The sequence below is a fragment of the Citrus sinensis genome, chromosome 5 (assembly GCF_022201045.2).
Source record: "Citrus sinensis cultivar Valencia sweet orange chromosome 5, DVS_A1.0, whole genome shotgun sequence".
Taxonomy (NCBI): Eukaryota; Viridiplantae; Streptophyta; class Magnoliopsida; order Sapindales; family Rutaceae; genus Citrus; species Citrus sinensis.
In genome coordinates, this window is record NC_068560.1 from 36,712,705 (window position 1) to 36,734,333 (window position 21,629).

At 33.8% G+C, this 21,629-nt stretch overlaps 4 protein-coding genes across 7 annotated transcripts; 3 read left to right on the top strand and 1 right to left on the bottom strand.

Moving 5' to 3' along the window:
• Nucleotides 1-3,248: 3,248 nt before the first annotated feature.
• On the top strand, nt 3,249-4,088 carry LOC102610870 (protein RADIALIS-like 3). Of its 2 annotated transcripts, none has more exons than XM_015528813.3 (2): nt 3,249-3,710; nt 3,793-4,088. In XM_015528813.3, exons 1-2 carry the CDS (start codon nt 3,439-3,441, stop codon nt 3,812-3,814), a joined length of 294 nt encoding a protein of 97 aa, XP_015384299.2. In that variant the 5' UTR covers nt 3,249-3,438; the 3' UTR covers nt 3,815-4,088. The 2 variants fall into 2 exon arrangements, with proteins under 2 accessions (XP_015384299.2, XP_006473504.2); XM_006473441.4 differs by having other exon boundaries at nt 3,347-3,710; nt 3,800-4,088.
• A 3,383-nt stretch (nt 4,089-7,471) lies between these two features.
• On the top strand, nt 7,472-10,748 carry LOC102611180 (uncharacterized). 3 transcript variants are annotated; one of them, XM_006473442.4, is made up of 10 exons: nt 7,472-7,638; nt 7,730-7,801; nt 7,901-7,975; nt 8,416-8,499; nt 9,062-9,142; nt 9,513-9,582; nt 9,659-9,750; nt 10,029-10,070; nt 10,161-10,241; nt 10,507-10,748. In XM_006473442.4, the coding sequence occupies exons 1-10, from the start codon at nt 7,540-7,542 to the stop codon at nt 10,576-10,578; spliced, it is 768 nt and encodes a 255-aa protein (XP_006473505.2). In that variant the 5' UTR covers nt 7,472-7,539; the 3' UTR covers nt 10,579-10,748. The 3 variants fall into 3 exon arrangements, with proteins under 3 accessions (XP_006473505.2, XP_006473506.2, XP_006473507.2); XM_006473443.4 differs by lacking the exon at nt 9,062-9,142; XM_006473444.4 differs by lacking the exon at nt 8,416-8,499 and having other exon boundaries at nt 7,473-7,638.
• Nucleotides 10,749-11,125: 377 nt separating this feature from the next.
• Nucleotides 11,126-12,980, top strand: LOC102611858 (3-ketoacyl-CoA synthase 4). The gene has a single exon (XM_015528750.3). It carries the CDS (start codon nt 11,226-11,228, stop codon nt 12,771-12,773), a length of 1,548 nt encoding a protein of 515 aa, XP_015384236.2. The 5' UTR covers nt 11,126-11,225; the 3' UTR covers nt 12,774-12,980.
• Nucleotides 12,981-13,866: 886 nt separating this feature from the next.
• LOC102612147 (sugar transporter ERD6-like 6) lies at nt 13,867-18,959 on the bottom strand. Its single transcript, XM_006473445.4, has 18 exons — nt 18,603-18,959; nt 18,448-18,510; nt 18,274-18,363; nt 18,112-18,171; nt 17,939-18,004; nt 17,785-17,850; nt 17,593-17,668; nt 17,015-17,079; nt 16,831-16,923; nt 16,605-16,685; nt 16,399-16,483; nt 15,422-15,468; nt 15,286-15,348; nt 15,137-15,196; nt 14,877-14,942; nt 14,726-14,785; nt 14,522-14,636; nt 13,867-14,146 (listed from the first exon to the last, which is right to left on the bottom strand). Exons 1-18 carry the CDS (start codon nt 18,789-18,791, stop codon nt 14,034-14,036), a joined length of 1,458 nt encoding a protein of 485 aa, XP_006473508.4. The 5' UTR covers nt 18,792-18,959; the 3' UTR covers nt 13,867-14,033.
• Nucleotides 18,960-21,629: the final 2,670 nt, after the last annotated feature.

Genomic DNA, 21,629 nt, shown 5'->3' on the forward strand with positions numbered 1-21,629 from the left:
TTATTTTTCAATGTGGATTAAAAAATTCAGGTTGAAATTCATCACATTTGCAATAGGGTCTGATGTTTTATGCTCTAAATCATAAAACCAAAGAAATAAAAAATATTGAATCTATATCATGTTGCACAGCTCATGAGAGATCTAGTTCTTCTTTATAGTCACAAATCATTTTAATTCAACAAGATTTTTTTTTTTTAAAAAACTATGTTAATTAGACTTAGATTTAATATTATATGTATTTTTATTATAAATAAATAAATATAAATGAGTGGGAGCATGACATCATTTTATACCTAATTGTAGGGATAAAAACATTTTGTAACTAATTAACTACCTCCATTAGAGTTAGTAGTAAAAGTTAATAGATTGTCACATGATCGAGTATATTTTTTTTAAAATGTCACCTTTTTGAAGTATATTAAAACAAGTGTCATTTAAGAATAATTAACCCACACACGTATATATATTCCTTATGTGGTGTGGGCGGCTTTTTTATATTTTTTTTGGACTCGCTGTTTATATATGTATGTGTGCGTGCGTGTATTAAGATGTTGCCAGCCAGAAATATTAACATTGACACATGGATGATAAGGATTCGATATATCAGTAACCTGAACTGATGTATCTCAAGGTATACGTACCGCATTTTACAATAGGTATATACCTGTAAGAACTTTAAAGCAGTCATCATCAACAAATGATTACCGCTCCCAGCAGTCCTCTTATGATTATTCAATTCTTCCTTTTATCAAAAGTCGAGTCTAGTAAATTATGTAATTAAATGAAATAATAATTAATTATGAAACCCTTTGGTTGGGGGTACTTCAACTTATCACGTGCTAATTAATGGCCAAAATAAAAATCACAAGCAGCTAGCGGAGTCCATATAGGAGATTCTACTTTAATTTAAAAATAAATTAAAGTGATGGCCGGGATTCCCATTTCCCCTCAGATTATAAGTATCTGGAATGAACCTGTTCAGAATCTGGTCTTGGTCAGTGAGGAATCCATTGGTAACTGAATCTAGCTCCAGGTGACCCCTACACCAACTTGCAATCCAGGGCCACCAAGATATAAAGAGGAAAAAAAATAAATGGCCATTTAGCTTCGGATGATCAATAAGAAAGAAAAGGTATATCCTGAGAGATAAATTCTACTTATAATGGACGTGGATGATAAGGATTCTTTTATCTCCAACAACAATACCTGTATGGATAACTTCTTTCTGCATGTTTATTTGTCACTACTCCTAAAGTTAATTACAAAATTATTGAATATATAGAGTTTAGCAATAAGATAATAATATCTCATAGTGTTTCTACTAGCTTCTAATTGCATGTGGCCTGTTTACTTTAGGTGCCTGTTTAATTATGATAGGCAAATATATCAAAGGTAATTATTTCCTCCAGCTCACATATTGGAGTAAAAAAATTCATGCCACAATTAACTTGGCAAGTTTTCAAGTGCAATTAACTCTAATAATCATCCAAAAGAAGCTAGTAGCAAAGAGAGCAAAAACAATTGATATATTAGGTTTTTTTCTTCAGTTGATATGTTTTGTGTGCTATAGTGATACAGTATGATTAGTAACCTTATTTCTGCCTTGCTGGTAAAAAATCAGAGCTCTTAAACTTGTTCTCTGCAGAAAAAAAAAATAAATTTAAGTACAATTATCGTATATAGTACGTGAAGATCTACAAGCCAGCTATACATTTTCAAAATATTTGTTGAGAATAGACAAACAAAGCAACAACTGTGGTAGCATCTCTGATGCTGGTGACGGATGAACGCAAGACAGAATACGCCTAAATTAATGTAGAGCTGGTGCTGATGACTCACGAGGCTGGGATAGGTGTTGCTCCAGCGACCTTGAGCATTCACATTCAGGGAGAGGAGAGAGATTTGGGTACTCGTGTTATACACACCCTTTTCTTAATTTGGATTCTTACCTTGTGTATGTCTCAACCAATTATATAAGAATAAATTCACACATGTCAAGAATCCAACAGATGAGGGAGCATATGGCAAGAGGATCTAGAGCACCTAAGATTTCCCTGGAAAGTATCTGACTCTGTTGTACACACTATCGGAAGACTTACGACATAGCAGTCTCAATCAATGCAGCTCAACTTGTTGATATTTGATCTTGTTACTACTGTCATAATTGGCCAATTACTTGAAGAAAAAACACAGGATAAAAATTTATTGAATTGGTATGATCAGCCTAGCTATCTCACGTAATAGCATCATCTCATTACTCGATGTAGGTAGCCGGTAGCTAGGCTTATCGCACCTTATACTAGTATCTCACAAGTATCCATTCTCTTATCTCTCATTTTGTATCAAGTTTGATTATACGTTCTTAAAAAAAAGATAATGAATCTAATTAAGAAGATAATTTCCTAGCTAACTGGGTCATTACACCATCCATATCATCAGTCGGGGTGGCAAGATGCTATTTTATTGACCGGAAAGCATTTATGTATTTTGATAAAATAGACATTTTGTTTCCAAAAGCAGGCAATGTTGATCACTTCAGCTTAGTACTATACTCTCCGCACCTTTCATAAAAAAGGGAAGCTATCCAGCTATAATTTTGTCATTCTTGAAAAGACAAAAAACAACTAGCTTCACTTAGAAGCAACTTTTTCTCATCTGTAAGTAAGTACCATTACCAGAATTTAGTCAAGTTTTAGTGTTTATGCCCTCATCCTGTTAATTATGCAGGTCTTATCTAATCGGGTAAGTGAAGAACAGAAGCAGCCCACGATTTTTTTATTTTTTATATTTATTTTCCAAGCTTACAACTTCAGAAACGTGCTTTAGGGAGTTAAAAGGGAAAAGGGTTAAGTTTTGCGAGTGTATATGTATATGTAGCCTTGAAACATGCATGTATGGTGAGCAGAGCCACATGCGCATAGCAATTCTCATGTATCTTCCAAACATCACGTGAGGGATGCTTGCAACTTGCAAGTGCATCGCAGCATATGATTTCGGTAACAGCCGATGCATGAAAAGAAGCAGGCGTCATAAAAAACATGGAGCCAAAATGGAAATTACAGCTAACGACTTTTCCTCGGATAGATGAAAACCAGCGTCAAATAAACAATTGTCAATTGTGCCTGCTTTGATTTTAAGCATATAATAGCAAACCCAATGAGTAAAAATTAAAATTAAAACCACGTAGGTTTTTACCAATTAGTTCCGCTGTTTTGCCAGTAAAGCAACGGCTGATCGGCAAATTAATTTAAGTGGAACAAAAACACAATTCCCCAACCCCTCCTCCCCCTAGTACTGGCCCACCCACCACCTCCTCTCTCTGCCTATTTAAGCACCAGCAAACGACACACTTTCTGCTCATATAAATTTTCTGAACTTCCTTTTCTTTTATATATTTCTTTTATATATTCATTTACTGTACTTTGTTTAGTTTCTGCAATGGCATCGGGCAGCTCAACATGGACTGCCAAGCAAAATAAGTTGTTTGAGAATGCTTTGGCCATTTATGACAAGGATACCCCAGATCGCTGGCACAACCTCGCCAGGGCCGTTGGTGGCAAAACTGTGGAGGAAGTGAAGAGGCATTATGAGATGCTGGCTGAAGATGTGAGCAGGATTGAAGCTGGCGAAATCCCTTTGCCCGACTACAAGAAAATTGGTGGCACCAACAAAGCTCCCAGTTACATCAACATGGATAATGAAGAACAAAGGTACGTACTATTACTATATATATGGATATATATTTTGATTATCTTTTTGAATGTGTTAACTAAAACAGTTAGTCTCTGCAAGCGCGCAGGCTGAAGACTCTTAGGCTCAGTGAAGCATGAACCAGAATCCGTGGAATAAAGATCCAAATATGTGTAAACTTTAAGAAACAAAAGAAGCTAATAATGTATATTTTTATTTGCTTCTTTTTCCAATATCCCTCATAATTGTATTGTCACCTATTTATTTCCTTTCTTCAGCTTTACATGTACTACTGAGGTTGCATATAAACGAGTCATTGTATGTATATGGTGACTCCAAGTTCATCGTATCCTCTTTTTATATTAACGAAATTTATGCCTATCTTAATTATTACTATATGTTTCAGCTTTATTTTTCTTGAATGATGTAGTCTATTTGGTGTGTTACCAAACAAGGACGACATACCAGATACTCTGATAGAACGATGACATAATCGTAAAGAGACTCATGGATCTTCATCTTCTCTCTGTGATCTTATATATTCGACTTAATTTAATTTGAAATTATTTATTGCGCGCATTTTAAATTTGTCGGGAACTAATCATTATGATCTATGAGTTTTGGAGCCGTCCAAAACAAAAATTGGGTTACTTTTTGGGGGAGAAAAATGAGGGCGTGAACTTTCCTTTATTAGACACAAAAGATAAGATTTGTTGAAATGAAATCATAATTTCTTTGACTTAATTCCCATATTACACGTTCCGTATGATTTCAGCGAAGAAAATAAAGAACCCGATAAATCTTTGCCGGAGGAATTGGACTCAAATTGTAAAGCAACATAATTTTGTTTAGTTTGGATGTCAAATGATAATGATAGTAGTAGAAGATTTTCCCTTATCATAATGGTCTCAAATAATACAATATAAATATAATTTTAGTTTGCATTTTGCAATTGTCATGCAACGTGCAGCCCCCACTTTCATTTCATAGGGATGATTTAGTCGCTATAAATTGCCTATTTAATTAGTTGCGGAATATTAATATACATATGTCCAACAAAAACTAACTACATAACAAAATCTTTTAATCTATTTTAATCATGATCACCACAAATTTAGACTTAGAACGAGAGATTGCCATAAAGTAGATGGAAATGGGCTATATGTCTTCATCGTACAGATGTGTGTGTATATAATCATATTTTAATGAGGATATTTTTACTTTGTTAAGGTGAGAATGTCACGAACAATAAAAGAAAAATAAAAACACAAATTTTAATTAAAAAAAACACTTTATTTACACTGTTATCAACTCGTTTCAATTTTTAAATGCAGACTAGAAAATTTTTCTCTGAATATTAATTGGAGCACATGAAATAGAAGAAAGAGATTTTTTTTAATTATCAAAGCAACATGTGTACTGAGAGAAATTCTAAAATACATCTGTTATATTACAATCAATTAATGCATGCATGACATGAGTAATTGAATTTAATACAACTATCACTTGCATGATGTTTTACAAAATAAATGCACACATATCATGATATTATTTACTTGTTATATGGCTGACATAGTACAACAGATATATTCTAAAATTTCTCGTGTACTGGGCGTTTGAGTATAATTTGGTGAATTTCGATGCAAAACGTAGTCAATGAGAGTCAATGAATGGTGGATTTATGTATATATTACTTATTGAAGAATCAATTTTATTTATTATTTTTTTGTTTATTTTAAAGATGAAGTATTTGCGTTGTTAAGGAGGTTGAAGAGAATGATGAGTTTGATGAAAAAGAGATGTGGACAGTATAGTATGTAAATGTTACATTATTTTTCATTTATAATAATATTAACACTTTTTTTTCTTTGTTATTTTAGGCTGACGAAGAATGGCTGTAACGAGTATTGTGTTGACAAGAATTTTGAAGAATGCATTTAGATAGTGTTTACTTGCTGGAGTGGGAGTGTGGAGTGTGGATTCCTCTCACTTCAGTGTTTACTTACCTTTAAAAAGGGGGGAGTGGGAGTGGGAATCCATGGGTCCCACTCAATTTTGGAGTGGGGAGTGAGATTCCCACTCCCATGGAGGAGGTGGGAGTGGGAATCCACTCCCCCCTCTTCCCATTTTATCCTTATAATTAAAATAAAAATAAATAAATAATATTTAATAAAATTAATAAATAATATTTAATAAAATAAATAAATAATATTTAATGAAATAAATAATATCATATTTATTAAAAATAATAATTATATTTTTAAATGTAATAAAATAAAAATAAATAAATATTATATTTAAATTAATAATATTAAACATTAATTTTAATAAATATTAATTATTTATTTAATTAATAATAATAAATATTTTATTCTAAAAAAATATTAATTTTGTACTATATTATCAATAATAATATTTCATTTGTGTTGCTATTATTAATAATTTTTATTCACATAATTAAAATTAATAAAAATTATGATTTACATAATTAAGAATATTAGTAATTATTATTAATTTATAAATATAATAAAATATTTATTTTATTTTCCAAATATATTTTTTATTAATTTTTTAATTACAAATTATAATTCTGTACATAAGGATAAAATTATAATTTAAAACAATTTACTCCCAATCTAAGACAAAGTAAACAACTAATTGGGATTATGATTGACAATCCATACTTTCATTTAGTTTAAGTAAACACCCTACTTCCACTCCCACTCCACACTCCTAATCCAAGAATTCTCACTCCTCAGGATTCTCATTCCAATCCAAAAAGTAAACGCAGCATTAACGTAATTAGCAGGTAAAAGTAGCAACTAGTATGTGTATTTGTTAGAAGTCGGGTTCTAGGAACTTATAGTTTTTTTTTCCTTGATTATATTATGTACTAGGGAATTATTTTATTTACAATTCAATAGGGATTTTGTATTTCAAATTATATCAGCCATCTCATCACATTACTATTCCAAGTATTTAGCAATTTTTATAATTTTCTTTTGTTTAAATAAATATAGTATTTTTATTTCATAATATATTAATTAAAATTAAACTTAATAATCATTAAAATTAAAAGGAGATAGAGGGGATAAGGGAAGGGGAATAGTATCTATATATTTTAACAGAAATTTCAACATATTCAAATTCAAAAAAGGTAAGAGCGTAATTGGATGTCCAGTATCAAACTGGTATGGATATGGGTATTAGCATCCCCACATAATATCCGCCCCATTACCATCCCAAGATAGAGTATGATCTAATAAATATTTGAGGTATCAGCAATAGCATCTTAGTTCATTTAGTGTTAAGTTCTTATAATTTGTGAATGCATATTTCAGTTGCACACGTTAATTATATTTAAATATTAGTAAATTTGCATTAATGATTTTACCTATTGTTTATATTATATGAATTTGATATTGTTGTTATTTTGATAGTATTTGGTAAATGAAATATCTATATGATATAAAAGGAGAAAAAAAATCAACTTCAATCTATAATATTATAAAGAATAAGCCTAATTATGACATAAAATAAACTACCCACGATTAAACAGAGATTATTGAGCTAATGTGTGTGAATTAACTTTTGCATCTTTAAAATTTAACACTTTCTATTGAAAAATTCATGTCTAAATAACACTGTCTCTGAACTTTTTAGGAAGAAGATAATCACACCCTTCTAGAATTGAGACTTGAGAGAAAAACATGAACAAAAAGGAAGCAAGCGGCATCGCACGTGTAAATGACAAAATTACGCCTTTTTTAAGTATGTTTCATTTACAGAGTTTCTTTAAATATTTCCTTCCAATGTCGTGTTACCATATTACCCCTCAGCTTTAAATAAATGACCAAGGAGTCTTTGACACGCCCAGATTCACCGGTTAGTCCCTCCGAGTTCCGACAAAGTTTGGGAAACATGGAAGCCAGTGCGACTCCAGTCAAGGTAACGCCAAACCAGTTTTTGTTTCAGTTTTAAGTTATCTCTTTTATTTATGTCTAATTAATTAGGTTTTCAATAACATTGCGTTGCTCAGATAATTCTGGGCTCATCTTCAATGCCACGTCGAAAAATATTGGCGGAAATGGGATATGAATTCAGTGTCATGGTACTTTTTCAATTTTAACTTCGATTTATTTCAGTTTCGTATTTAGTGAAGTTAAGCTGCTGGTATTATATAGAGAGTTGACTCCAGTCAAATATTTAGGCTGCAGATATTGATGAGAAAAGTATTCGAAAGGAGAAGCCTGAAGATTTAGTCATGGCTATTGCTGAAGCTAAGGTGATTGTGTTTTATCTTTTCACTTTAATTTTCAGTTTTATAGCTTTATTTGCTTAACACGAATAGTGTGTTGCTTTGCTTCAACTTGGATAGTTAACATGGTATGTTTCTCAACTTTTGAAAGCTCAGCTTGCGAAACCCCCAATTTTACTTAGTAATTAATATCTTCCACCCACCCACTCAGTGGCTTCATTTTTCAGCATTTGTGGACTAAAAGCCACATTACCTTAATCCCAAACGTGCCCGAGAGAAGTATTCCTCCTTTTGGGTTCATTGAGAGATGTAGTTAGAGAAGCTGATGTTGAAAATTATTAACACTCGACTTGTTGTGAGTGGTCTTAAGGTTATAAAGTCCTCATATGATTTGTATGAAACATAAATTCTTTTGCTGGAGTTTGGTTCAAGAGTCTGTCACTGATGGAGTGTGTATTGCTTCTCAGGCTGATGCCATAATCTCTAAACTACAAATTACGGATAGTCAACTGGGGACTGTTGAACAAACTATATTGATTGTGGCGGACACAGTATGTCTTGTTTTCTTTTTTATCTTAGATGAAGCTCCCTGTTTAAACCATATTTTGTGTCAAGCTGTTGTCACCGAGTGCCATTTATCGACTGAGGATACATTGAGCTTTCATTAGGGGAATCTTATACTTTAGTTCTGGCACCAGCGAGTGCTCTATTGGACTAATGGAACCAGTTATTGATTAAATTTGGGAAGGGAGGAGAAAAAAAAAGAAAAAAAGTCTACTTTGTTGATTCCAAAGAAGCTGAACCTCTAGACCTGCAGTTAAATTACCTTGCTAATTCTGACATGAATGTTCAAGCATGCTTGTTAATTAGTGTCTGAACTCACTGCAAAATGCATATGCAATTTGAGTACTTGTTTATGTATGGTTGTTGGAAGACCAACAGTAAGTTTCTCTTTGCATGTTATTCTTCTCTGGTCTGTTAAAATGCTCCTAGTCTCAGTAAAAAAATTTCTTTTTCTTACCATGATTGTCATCACCCTTAGCATACGCTATTGGCTTCTAGTTTTAGTCAAACATTGACTCTGGTGCTTATCTTAACAAAACTTCTTCACAGGCAGAAGCCATCTTAAATAGGCTCCCCATTGGTGACTACATAAAGGAAGCTGAGCCAACCATATTAATTACTGGTGATCAAGTATAAATCTTTTGCTCTCATTTAGTTCTATTCTTAGATTACTTCTGTCTCTGATCTGTGTTATGCATTGTAAACTTGTTAAGATATATAACTCACTATACTCTGGGGGAAAAAGGGAAAGAAATAACCCCATATCAAATCATGAAAAGTAAAATTTAAACAGAAGAGATTTAAATGGCAGCATAGCAGATTTTTTCTGCTTTCATTTATTAGTGCAATGTGCTCACCAGAACTTTGTATCCTCCAAGACAAATGGCCTCCTCGTGATAAGACATGCTTGTAACATAGAATTCTTTTCAATTCTTTTTCCTTGCTTGGAAATGAATTCGATCGTTGTAGTTTCTTACTGTTATTATTAAATGATCTGGAGGTGGTGGTCTATGAAGGTGTAATCAGAGAAAAACCATCCAGCAGGGAGGAAGCCCGGCGATTCATAAAAGGTTTCTTAATATTCTTTGCTCCACTTTTTGTTGTTTGCATTCTTCCAGTCTGGTGTTTTACGTATCTGGATTGCAGATTATTCTGGTGGGCAATGTGCCACAGTGGGTTCTGTTCTTGTCACAAACCTTAAAACAGGATTCAGAAAAGGAGAGTGGGACAGGGTGGAGGTACCGTTTGTTCTTATTCTTTATTTGTGCTCTTTTCAGATCCTAGTTCTTTGTTGCATGATCCTACTCAATGGATCTGCAGAATTGACTCTGTAATTTGGTCCGACACGTAAGTACTCCGAATCAAGAGATCACTTTACGTAATGTTTCCATATAAATTAAAAGAAAAAGGTTTTTCAGTGGAATTGCATGCAAAATATTTGTTTTTTTTTATTTCTCCTATGATCACTTAAATGTAAATCAGGAAATTAATTTTTGTTCGGCATAATGCCTTGCAGATCCAGTTCCATGAGATACCAGATGAAGTAATTGAGAAGCTGGTATGACTTGTTTTCCTTGCAAAATTGTAATTTCTTTCATGTGGGATTACGAGTTATATTAATCTTACCCTGTACTTTGTTCTTTTTCAGATTGAGGAGGGAATTGTGCTTAATGTTGCTGGGGGACTAATTACCGAACATTCTTTGATTTTGCCCTATGTTAAACAAGTGGTTAGTTTCTTAATTTCTGCCTATCCTTTATGATGAATTCAATAGACAATAGCGCACAGGGTATGGTATTTGGAACATTGAGACTAGGACGAGATAGAATACTGTAGTTGGATCAGATCTGAGTTTGGTTGCTAGAATGTCCATCCTGAAAACATGAATAATAACTCAATTAAGTAGCTGTAGTACAATGACTGATCACAATTATCCTGAAAAATTGTATATTACCCATTTTATTGGGGATGATGACATCGGTATTGTTTTTCAGGTCGGGGCGATGGACAGTGTGATGGGACTTCCAAAAGCAGTAACCGAGAAACTCATAAAGGAAGCACTCTAAAATGGCAGTCATTTTCTATTTACTGATTTTTCACATGATGGACACTAGTCATCTCAAGTGCAAAACAGCTATATAATGTTAGTATGTTACTGCTAATTTATATATAGAATCTTGATTGTAAAGACCAGCAGAGGTTTAATATTTTATATTGCAAATAGCTAAATTTACCATCTGTGGTTAGTGAGGGATTTGGAATTTAATTGTTTGGCGCGTACGCACTACGCAGAATCGTGAAAACAGTGTCTTTGGTTAAGTTGGTTTTGAAGAATGTTTTGTATGCATTCATCACAGTTATAAAATAGAATTATCAGCTGTTAAGTCTGTGTAGGGAGCTATTTGACTTCTTGTTGGCAAACATAAGCCCGGTTTAACAATTCCAGTATGAGGCAGCCCGGTCCAACAACCCAATTAATTTTTTTGGGCTTTGGATTAATGTTGCAACTGTGGGCCTAAGAAAGGGTACCCCGAAAAGCCGGCACGTGGGTTAAGATGCCGTCAGCGGTATCGTAATTCTCGTCACACGTAGAATGGCAAACAGTTACGTAATCATCGCCGATGAAAAACCAAAGGATTAGAAAAAAAATTATAGTAAAAAGTTGACCTTCCCCCCATCTCTCTCTCTCTCTCTCCGTCAATCACTACCGGCAATGGAACAAAGCGGCCCAACATACGACAGTGGTAGCGGCGGCGGTGCTCCGGTTGGTGTTCGGATCCAACACAATAGAAGGTTACCCGATTTCTTACAAAGCGTGAATCTTAAGTACGTAAAACTTGGGTACCATTACCTCATTTCAAATCTATTAACACTATGTTTCATTCCCTTAATTATAATCACCTCTATTCAAGTTTCGGAAATGAACATTGATGATCTACGTCAGTTGTGGATTCACCTTCAGTTCAATCTCGTAAGCGTTGTTATTTGCTCAGCCATTCTTGTTTTTGGCTTAACGGTTTTTATCATGACTCGGCCAAGACCGGTTTATTTAGTTGATTACTCCTGTTACAAACCACCCCATAATCTCAAAGCCTCGTATGATAAATTCATGGAGCATTCGAAGTTAACAGGGGATTTTGATGAGTCCTCTCTCGAGTTCCAGCGCAAGATTCTTGAGCGTTCTGGGCTTGGAGAGGAGACTTATTTCCCTGAAGCTATGCATGCTATTCCACCTAAGCCATCAATGGCTGCTGCCAGAGAAGAGGCTGAGCAGGTCATGTATGGTGCGTTGGATAACCTTTTTAGTAATACAAATGTTAATCCCAAAGATATTGGTATTCTTGTTGTCAATTGTAGTTTGTTTAATCCTACACCGTCTTTGTCAGCTATGATTGTGAATAAGTATAGACTGCGAGGTAATATTAGGAGTTATAATCTTGGTGGGATGGGTTGTAGTGCTGGAGTGATTGCGGTTGATCTCGCAAAAGATTTGTTGCAAGTGAATTGGAACACCTATGCTGTTGTTGTCAGTACTGAGAATATTACTCAGAATTGGTATTTTGGGAATAAGAAGTCCATGCTGATACCCAATTGCTTGTTTCGTGTCGGGTGTTCTGCAGTTTTGCTTTCTAATAAGGGTAAGGATAGGAGGCGGGCGAAGTATAGGCTTGTTCATATTGTGAGGACACACAAAGGGGCAGATGATAAGGCTTTTCATTGTGTTTATCAGGAACAAGATGATCAAGGGAAGACGGGTGTTTCTCTATCAAAAGAACTGATGGCGATTGCTGGAGGAGCACTTAAAACTAATATCACTACGCTGGGTCCTCTTGTGCTTCCAGTTAGTGAACAGCTTTTGTTTTTTGCAACTCTGGTGATTAAGAAGCTTTTCAATAGGAATGTCAAGCCGTACATCCCGGATTTCAAGCTGGCTTTTGATCATTTCTGTATACATGCTGGTGGCAGGGCTGTGATTGATGAGTTGGAGAAGAATCTGCAGTTGCTACCCTTCCATGTAGAGGCTTCTCGAATGACTCTCCACCGTTTTGGGAATACCTCATCGAGCTCTATCTGGTATGAGCTAGCATATATTGAAGCCAAGGGGAGGATGTGCAGGGGTCACCGCGTCTGGCAGATTGCCTTTGGAAGCGGTTTCAAATGTAACAGTGCTGTATGGCAGGCTCTCCAGAATGTGAAACCATCTCAACATAGTCCCTGGGAAGATTGCATTGATAATTATCCTGTGAAATTAATCAGCTAGCTCACCTCAATGGTATTAACGTCGGGGGTACTTGACTACCAGTTTGTTTATATTGTACCACATCACGTCATGATTGTCAATAATTGCTTATGTCATTATTACAGAATGCTCTAATGTTTCTCTCAACCAGAAGTTTAATAGCGAAATAGTAGATCCTCGTTTTACTTCTCAGAGCTGCTAGGTTCTCGGAGTATGAGGAGGGAATGACACCGCCGGCCTTTTTATCTTTTAACGTAAGTTTACGATTTTTGATATCGAAAATAAGTTAAAAAGAAGTAATCACTCCCAATCTTTCTGATAGGCAGCCTCTACCTTGTTGCAAGAGGGAAACTGGTTAGTTAATGCTTTTCTCTCTCAAACTACCATTCATCTCTTGGCAGCTTCATATCCCTTTCAATTTTAACTTGCTGAATTCATTTTCTACTTCTGGTTTGCATTCATTTCATAACTTGCGCAAGCCACGTTTCTTCTCTTCTTTCTTTGCATTTTCGTTTAGCAAGAGCACAAACAAGCAAGACCACCACGTATAGACAACATCCACAATTTCTTTTTAACATTATAAGACTAGTGACAATACACATACAGGCTTGGAATTTCAGTAACCCATAAAAAGTCAAGTGCTTCCTAACTCTCTGCAAGTATAATATTATTACGAAAATACTGGCTAGTGACTTCTACGCGTAGCTTTCAATCTCGGCTTGTCTTTCCGGTTACTCATGAGTACATTTGCTGACTTTGCACAAAGGAAATCGTGAAATTATATTTAAAACTCTTAGCCCTTTCTATCAAGAGGTACAGCAATTCAAAACATAATGTTTCGACATTTCTTCTGAAAATTCAGTAACTTTGGCCTCATTCCACTCCATACATCAAATTGATGGATCAAGCTGTCCATCTTTGAGGCACCTGTCTAGTTTAGAATTTAAAACATTTAAATAAATAAATTCACTCTCATCACTCATTTCTGTTATTTGAAGTTCCACTAGTGCTCAGACACACTATCTCCTGCTTTTGATGGCTTAAATTCTATGCTTCCTATGTCAGAGAATATGATAATACAGGGTGATTAGGCAAATACAAGTCAAAGCTCAAATTGCTGGGCGAAAACATGCCTTCATTAAAGCTGATTTGCTAACAAAAACTTTATGTCATAATATCTGAGGATCATTTCAAAATAGAAATAGCAGAAATTGGCTGCTTCAAGAGAAAAAAAGGAAGGTACGAAAGAAACAATAGAGTACAAATAAAAGAGAAGAAGCCTCATCTAAGTGACCGCTGAATTTCTTCCAGAGTTTTCCCTTTAGTCTCCGGGACCCAAATGCTCACAAATGCTACAGTGAAAGCACTTACAAGAGTGTATATTGCAAAGGTTCCTGTTAGACAAAAAGGCAGCCTCAATCAATAAAACACCCTCAATAAGAATAATGTCAGGGATACAAAATGTACCATACAAACTGAAGAAGCATTGTTATATTGCTGTGACATGTTAAGCATTGCTCATTTTCTTTTGTCCCTTTGAAAATGTGGGGTATATGGCAATGATATTAAACTCTCATAATAATAACATAACAGTAATGACAACAGCAATAGAATTTCTTTTTCCATCAGCCAAAAACTGTTATTTTGCTCAAAGTGATTCTGTTGATTGCCACACTAAATAAATCATGTGTGTTATTGCCTTGTGCTGTGTTCTGCCCAATTAAGGTGGCACAAGTGAAGCATTCACAAGTGAAGTAAGACAAACAAACCTCCGCCACTCCAATTCAAGAGTAAGTTTGCAGTCATTGTAATTAGCCAGACAGTTAACCAGTTGGCAAGGGTAGCCACACTTCCAGCAAGACCCTTTATATTGATTGGAAGAATCTGCATTGACACAACATGAGAATGAATAGTTTCATAAGCAGAAATGATGATGAGAAAATGTAACATAGTGTGGTGATAGATGTCAATACCTCAGACATGATAACCCAAGGAATGGGCCCCATTCCCAGAGAGAATGTAACTACCATGGCCTAAAAGGAAAAAACAGGTTAGGAAGATGATAAAAGTTGCAATTAAGATTCAACAGGAATCATGATATAATAATGTACAGAACAGACATACCACAACTCCAATGACTGAAAATATGTCCAATATACTATAACAACTAGAATCGTCAGATACAAAACCCTGATTAGATTTGCAACAGGAAAAAAAAAAAATTAAATCAGATAGTGCAGTGAGATGGAAACTGGAAAAAATACTTCCCCAATATGTAGGTTGTTTTAATGTTCACAAGTTAATCCTCGAGCCAAAGAGTGCGCTCACAACCTTTCATGTTCTAGTTAAGATTTTGGAAGTCAAAAGGATCCAACCATGTATACCTTTACGAAGAATGAAACAGCAACAATTAGGATGCTCACAGTCATTCCAACAGAGGAAATCTGCAATAGAAAAAGGAGAATATTAGCCATATCTCACCTCCATGCAGATATATAGTGAATAAGTGAAAATAATATTGCTTTGAACTCACAATAAGTAGAGCTCGGCGACCTGCTTTGTCCGCCAACCATGTAGTCACTCCAGTAGCGATGACCTATACGGTGTATGTGTTTCAATTATTTTATACTTTGAGAATTGTGACAGATCGGACTTTCAACAAGCTATACCTGAAGAGCACCAAGTCCTAATGTAGCCACATCACTTGATGTAATCCCTGATAAAGATTAAGGAAACTATCAGAGTCATTTGAATTCAAAGCTAAACTGATATTTTCATGCTGTTACTTGTTAGCCTAAGCATGACAGAAGGAAACCTTGACACCATTAATCTAACATATACAGCCAAGATAGAGATAGTAAGCATAACTAACATATTTTGGGATAAACAGGGATAAATAGCAATTTTGTTTGACCAAAGTTTATCCTGCTTAACCAGTATTGCTTCCTGCAACCAGTAATTACTTGAGGTTTCTAACGTACTTCTGAAGGTGTAACTATGTGGTTTCAAGCGCATAGATAAATTCCTTAATGATTTGACTCTTGAAGGGATATTATCATTTTACCACATGATATTTTCCGACATATCACTTTACCACCAAAGTTTTCTGACAACTGGTTTTTCCCACTTAATGTTTCAATTTTTTTTTTTTTTTTTTTTACGCCCAAATCATTAATTCCATTAAAAAATTACTTATGTCCGGGGGTATTTAAGATATTTTAGTATATTCAGTATTTTAGGAATTTCACATGATATAATATTACAACTTATCAATTAATTATTTTAGACATATAAAATAGTCAATTGATATAAGCATTATCTCTTTGTATATAATTAATTTTGTAGTTTTTTAATTCAGAGAATTAAGTTGCACTTACACAGTTTAGAGGTTACATAGAGTTTTACTATAATATCTATTAAAAATTCTGTTATTTTTAAAGGTTTGGTGGTAAAATAGTAAAGCCTAAAATATTAAGTAGAAAAAAGTAATAGCCAGAAAATATTAAGTGGTAAAATTAAAATATTTCTAAAAAGAATATAGAAGTACATAATTAGTTTGGTACAAAAGAAAATGAAATTCCAAAAGCTGTTGTGTAACACTTTCACAAAAGCTCAAGCATCAGATAAGGAAACAGTTTCTGTTTACCAGCAGATTCAAAAATGGTACTCGAATAGAATACAACACCATTTATTCCACTAAGCTGTTGCAAGATCAGTAGACCAATTCCAACCTGCAGGACATCAGGTAGTCACAAACAATTAGGTTTGAATGATTTAAACTCTAGAGCACTGTTGAAAGTAAGGCCAAAATGGGGGCAGATGAAAGCTATAGTTTCTAGGAATAATTACTACCGTTAAAGGAAAATAGTATCTTCTTTGTTTGAGTTCTGAAAACCGGATTGTTGTTCTTCTGCTGCTTGATGCTACAGACCTCTGCATCATGCAAGTGAGATAATATTATTTAACTACCACACAGATATGAAAGACTTTGCCAGGTATATTCAAAAAGGGATTGGATGTGTAAAAGCAGGGAACCACTTTGCAATGTTCAAAAGAAGTTGAACATTGTTACTGTTACCTTAATTTCATTCACTTCAATGGAAATATCAGTATCAAACCCCCGCAAAACTTGCAAAGATGCTTCAAAATCTTCTGTCATACCCATTTTTGCCTAAATTAAGGTGGGAAAAATAGAACTTTGCATCTTATCACAACAATATTTGCAACTATAATCAATACAACAACCTCCTCTTGGACCTTACCAGCCACCGTGGAGACTCTGGAATGAAAAACAGGCCTGTTATCAATATTGTACATGGTAATATTCCTGCAAGAAGAAAAAGGTTGACAGAGTTCAACGCGATAATATAATCACCATTAATTAATAAAGCATATTGAAATCAAATATTGAGATAGTTTTCCCCTCTAAAGGAGGAGGAAGAGCTTCAACTAGTGATTTAAGGTGTTTGTGCAAATTGACAATGTAACAAAAAAGCGCAAGATCTAGTATGTGAAGAATTATCTTGAACACCAGCAATGAATTGAAGAAAGCTTGTTGAGAATTGTCTTTTTTAGCTGGTCACCACAGCTAACTCAAAGATCATGCGAGGATGGTGTTATAAAAGAATTATATCCTGAAATGTCTTCACATTTTGCAAAAGCAATATGAAAATTATGGAAAACGATGCTTCCTCTGTAACAAACATATTTGGCTGCCATTGCTCACCTACAAATTGCAATATGGCCATCCCATTCCTCAAAATTTTACAACTGTTACCTTTTCATCTAAGAGATTTCCAAAAAAAAAAAGGCCAAGGGAATCAATAAACACAAGAACTACCTAAAACTGCCAGTATTCTCCATGGAACAAAAAGTCCCAGCAGATAAGCCAGCATTATTCCAATTGTGACAGAGAGCTACAGAACATGTACACAAGTATCAACCAATTCAATAAGTGATTTGAGTTTGACTTCTGTAAGGATTGATAGAAATAATACCAAACCATGTTTACCATAGCCACCAATAAACCAACCTGATTCACCGAACCCAAGGCCCCTCTTAAGTTTTGAGGTGCTATCTCAGCAATATACACAGGCACCTAGAGAAGATGAAGAAACATGGTATTTCTCAACTTGCCTTCATATACAGATTTAACTGAATAACACAAAATCACAACAGAAGATTACCGTGTAAGAGATAATTCCTACACCAAAACCTTCTAACAATCTCCCCATGTAAAGAAAAGATGATTCCTTCATCAAGCAGTGAAATGAAACATTAGTTCACACACTCATCCTAACGCACTAGCTCTAATCTACAGCACCAAAATTAAAATATTGATATTGTAATGAAAACTCACTCTGGCAAAAGATATGGCAAGCCATCCAATGATATTAGGAATAGCAGCAATCATTAAAGACTACATATAATAACAAAAAGCATCAATTTTTTTTATAAAAAAAAAATTAAGTAATTAACTCAAAAAATAGGGGTTAAATTTAAGCAATTATCTTCTACCTACCCCTTTCCGACCAATATACTCAGAAATCTGACCACTAGTTATTGCTCCAACCATAGCTCCCACATTAGATAAAGAAGCAAACAAAGAAAACTGTGCCAAGAAACCATGTTATGTTAGAAATTAACCAAGAAAATCCAACAGAAATTTAAATCCAAATTAAACTAAAATTCTGACCTCTGAAAGTGTGAGTTCAAGATCCCTGGTGATTGCAGTCTGCGTTGGAGATGAATAACCGCACTACAATGGAAACAAAAACAAATACAAATCAATGAAAAGACCAAGTTACAAATAGTTGAGCAATTGGGGAGAGAGAGAGTAAGCTTGCTTACAGTGAAACCGAATTGGATTGGACCCAAAGCAACAATGAGAACACAAGCCAAAACAGAGATAGAGCTATCCCGAATGACCTGAGAAGAACCCATCATACTGGATTGTCTAGAACCCATACGGTACCAGCTTCCCGTATGCAAAAACGGTTTACGTAGATTTTGATCATCACTTTCGTCTCTGAAACTCATTTTTAGCTGAAAACGAGGGCACAACCACAGCTTACGAAACTGAACGATGTATGTGAAAAGGAATTAAAATTCAGAGTCCCAGTCAGGACCAGAGCCGCTTATGAGTTAATTAGTCATGCATTGAAATATCTATACCTATACATTGATTGATTGATTTATTTATTGTTTGTGTAATACAATTAATCGAGAGGGAGATATCTTTGTATAGGTCTTCATGTCTTAGTCTTAGTCATGCGCTTGTCATCTTGTGCCCTGTTGGCAACCGACGACCGAAAAGGGGAAGAAACTGTTACCTCGGCTCTTGACATACTATTGGCTCTTCGAATTATAAAATTAGGCCATTGAGAGTAATATATACATATTCACAATAACAATATTAATAATAAGATTTATTAATAGTTATTGTGAGTTACACTCAACATAACATAAGGTGACCCATAAAATTATATCATCACAAACAGCAACAAATTGGGTTAAATCAGCTAAGCTCGACCTCGTCTCATTAAATTTCTTGTTTGATTTTGCGATGCCATAGAATTATGATTAGATGACGCCACACGTTCAATCAAGTTCCCAGTAAATACGTACATGTATCTTTAACAATGCTATGTTACAGATTCTATAACATACGCACCCAATACATCCACCACATCTGTCCTGCAGAACGAAAAAAAAGCATGCAAATGCTTTTGTTTGGTAGCGGGCTAAAGCAGAATCTGTAACTTACAGATTCTGTAACTTAGCCTGCTCCACTTTAACAACAAAACCAAAACTCATCAATACAACTGCGCAAGCACACCGAAAGCAACACTTCCTTCCTCCGCATCATATAATTTGTACCACTCAAGTCAAGTTGCATTCAACAACTGGATCCCCCTACGTTACGATTACGTAACGTACACCTACACACATCAACAGTATCTATCGATGGCACCTACTATTGTTGCTGCGTGAACTAAGTTTTTTTTTTTTTGACCACGTGTGAACTAAGTACACTGGCCTTAACAACTAGTACAATTCGCAACACAACTTTGTAATTGTCCGTACTATAAAATTACCCTCCACGTGATGGCGCTTGTTCTTAAAAAAAAACTCACTTTCTTTACCGTTTATTATTATAAAGTTATGGTTACTTAGAATTGTTATAAGATAGATAATAAATTACAATCATAAATTTAAAATGATAAATAATAAAAAATTTGTTATAACTATGGTTCTGGCATGTAATGGTTTATTATAAAATCCCGCCGGGTCTATCGTCCGACAATCACTGTAGTAACCCCCCAGTCATTCGTCAGACTCAACTCTATGTGCGAAATAATAAAGTTTAGATCCTCGTTTTTTTGTAAAAAATCACAATTAGAGAGATAACAACGTCTAATACTTTCATGCGCGCCCCTATGATTTGTACGCATATTTTTCTGTTAACAATTTTCACGCTCTGGTGCACAAACATAAATTAAAGAATTTTTCCCTCTTCACCAATGTCAATAAAATTTCAATCCAAACTTCTGATATTTTTTTTAAAAAAATATTTTACAAATTAAACTATCAAGCAATAAACATCCACTCTTATCAATAAATTTATTTAGATTTTTTATATAAAATTAATTATTTAATTATTATATCCTGAAATGGGACTAATTAATTTGTTTCAAAATTTTATAGAGAATAATAGTTAAATAGTTGATCTAATTTAATCAATAAACTGTGTTAGTTAGAATCTAAATACAAGCTTATTCTTCATAAAACTTAGGGACACAACTGTTATTATTCTTCACAACTATTTGTCCTGGTGATTTTGCTAAAAATATGGTCTTTATTTTATGCAAATGTTCCTTTTATAAAGACACGCTAATTTATACAAATGGTTTTATGATTGCATCTATTCTTGCCGTTGGAGTACGAGAGTTCAGCTTCATCCAAAACTAGATGGAGTCCCGTTTACCGTCATGTCTGACACAGCAAATATAGATGTCACGTGGAGCTTCTACTCCAACAATTTATAGCAAAGCCACCGTTGGCCGGATTATCAAAATTAGCTAGTTAAAAAAATAATAATAGTAAAAAAAGATTTTTTTCTTTTTATTTTTCATGTCATTGCATGATTTTTTTTATAATATTGATAACGTAATTGTTTTAGATCTTTAAATTTAAATATTTTAATTTTTATCATTGGTTTTATTAATTGTTGTTTCGTATGGTTAATCTAATGATCATAAGTATTTTTTTAACCTTAATCTTTTTTAAAAAAAATATTTGTTATTTTTTGCAGGGATTTTAAAAATTAAATAAATTATTTTATTTTTACTAGTAAAAACTTAAATTTTAAAGAGTAAAAGTTGTAAAATATTTTTAAAATATTAAAGTATTATTTACTTATTTGACAATCGTACTTCATTCTTTTCATAACATAACTTAAAAAAATTATCTATTAAAATAATTTTATAATTTTTAACAAAAACTCTCATTGACAACCAAACAATTTTTTTTTTAAAAAATAAAAGCTCCACTTATAAAAGATCTATTAATAAAATTTTTACTTAAATAAATTTTATTTAAAAAGTTACACCAAAAGAGCCTCAACTAAGTAAATAAATAATTAATCAATTAGTAATAGGTAACCTTTAAATTAAATTGATGAATTCAAATTCAATAGAGATACTTATGAATAATTCTTAAATGAAATTATAATTACAAAAAGTTAACATAATAATTCTTAAATAAAATTATAATTATAAAAATTAACATCTTAGATTCAGTCCATTTTTTAGATCAAATTCAAATTAATTCAAAATTTTCTGATTTGTTCGATGCTCGGAAAAATTGAATTGACAT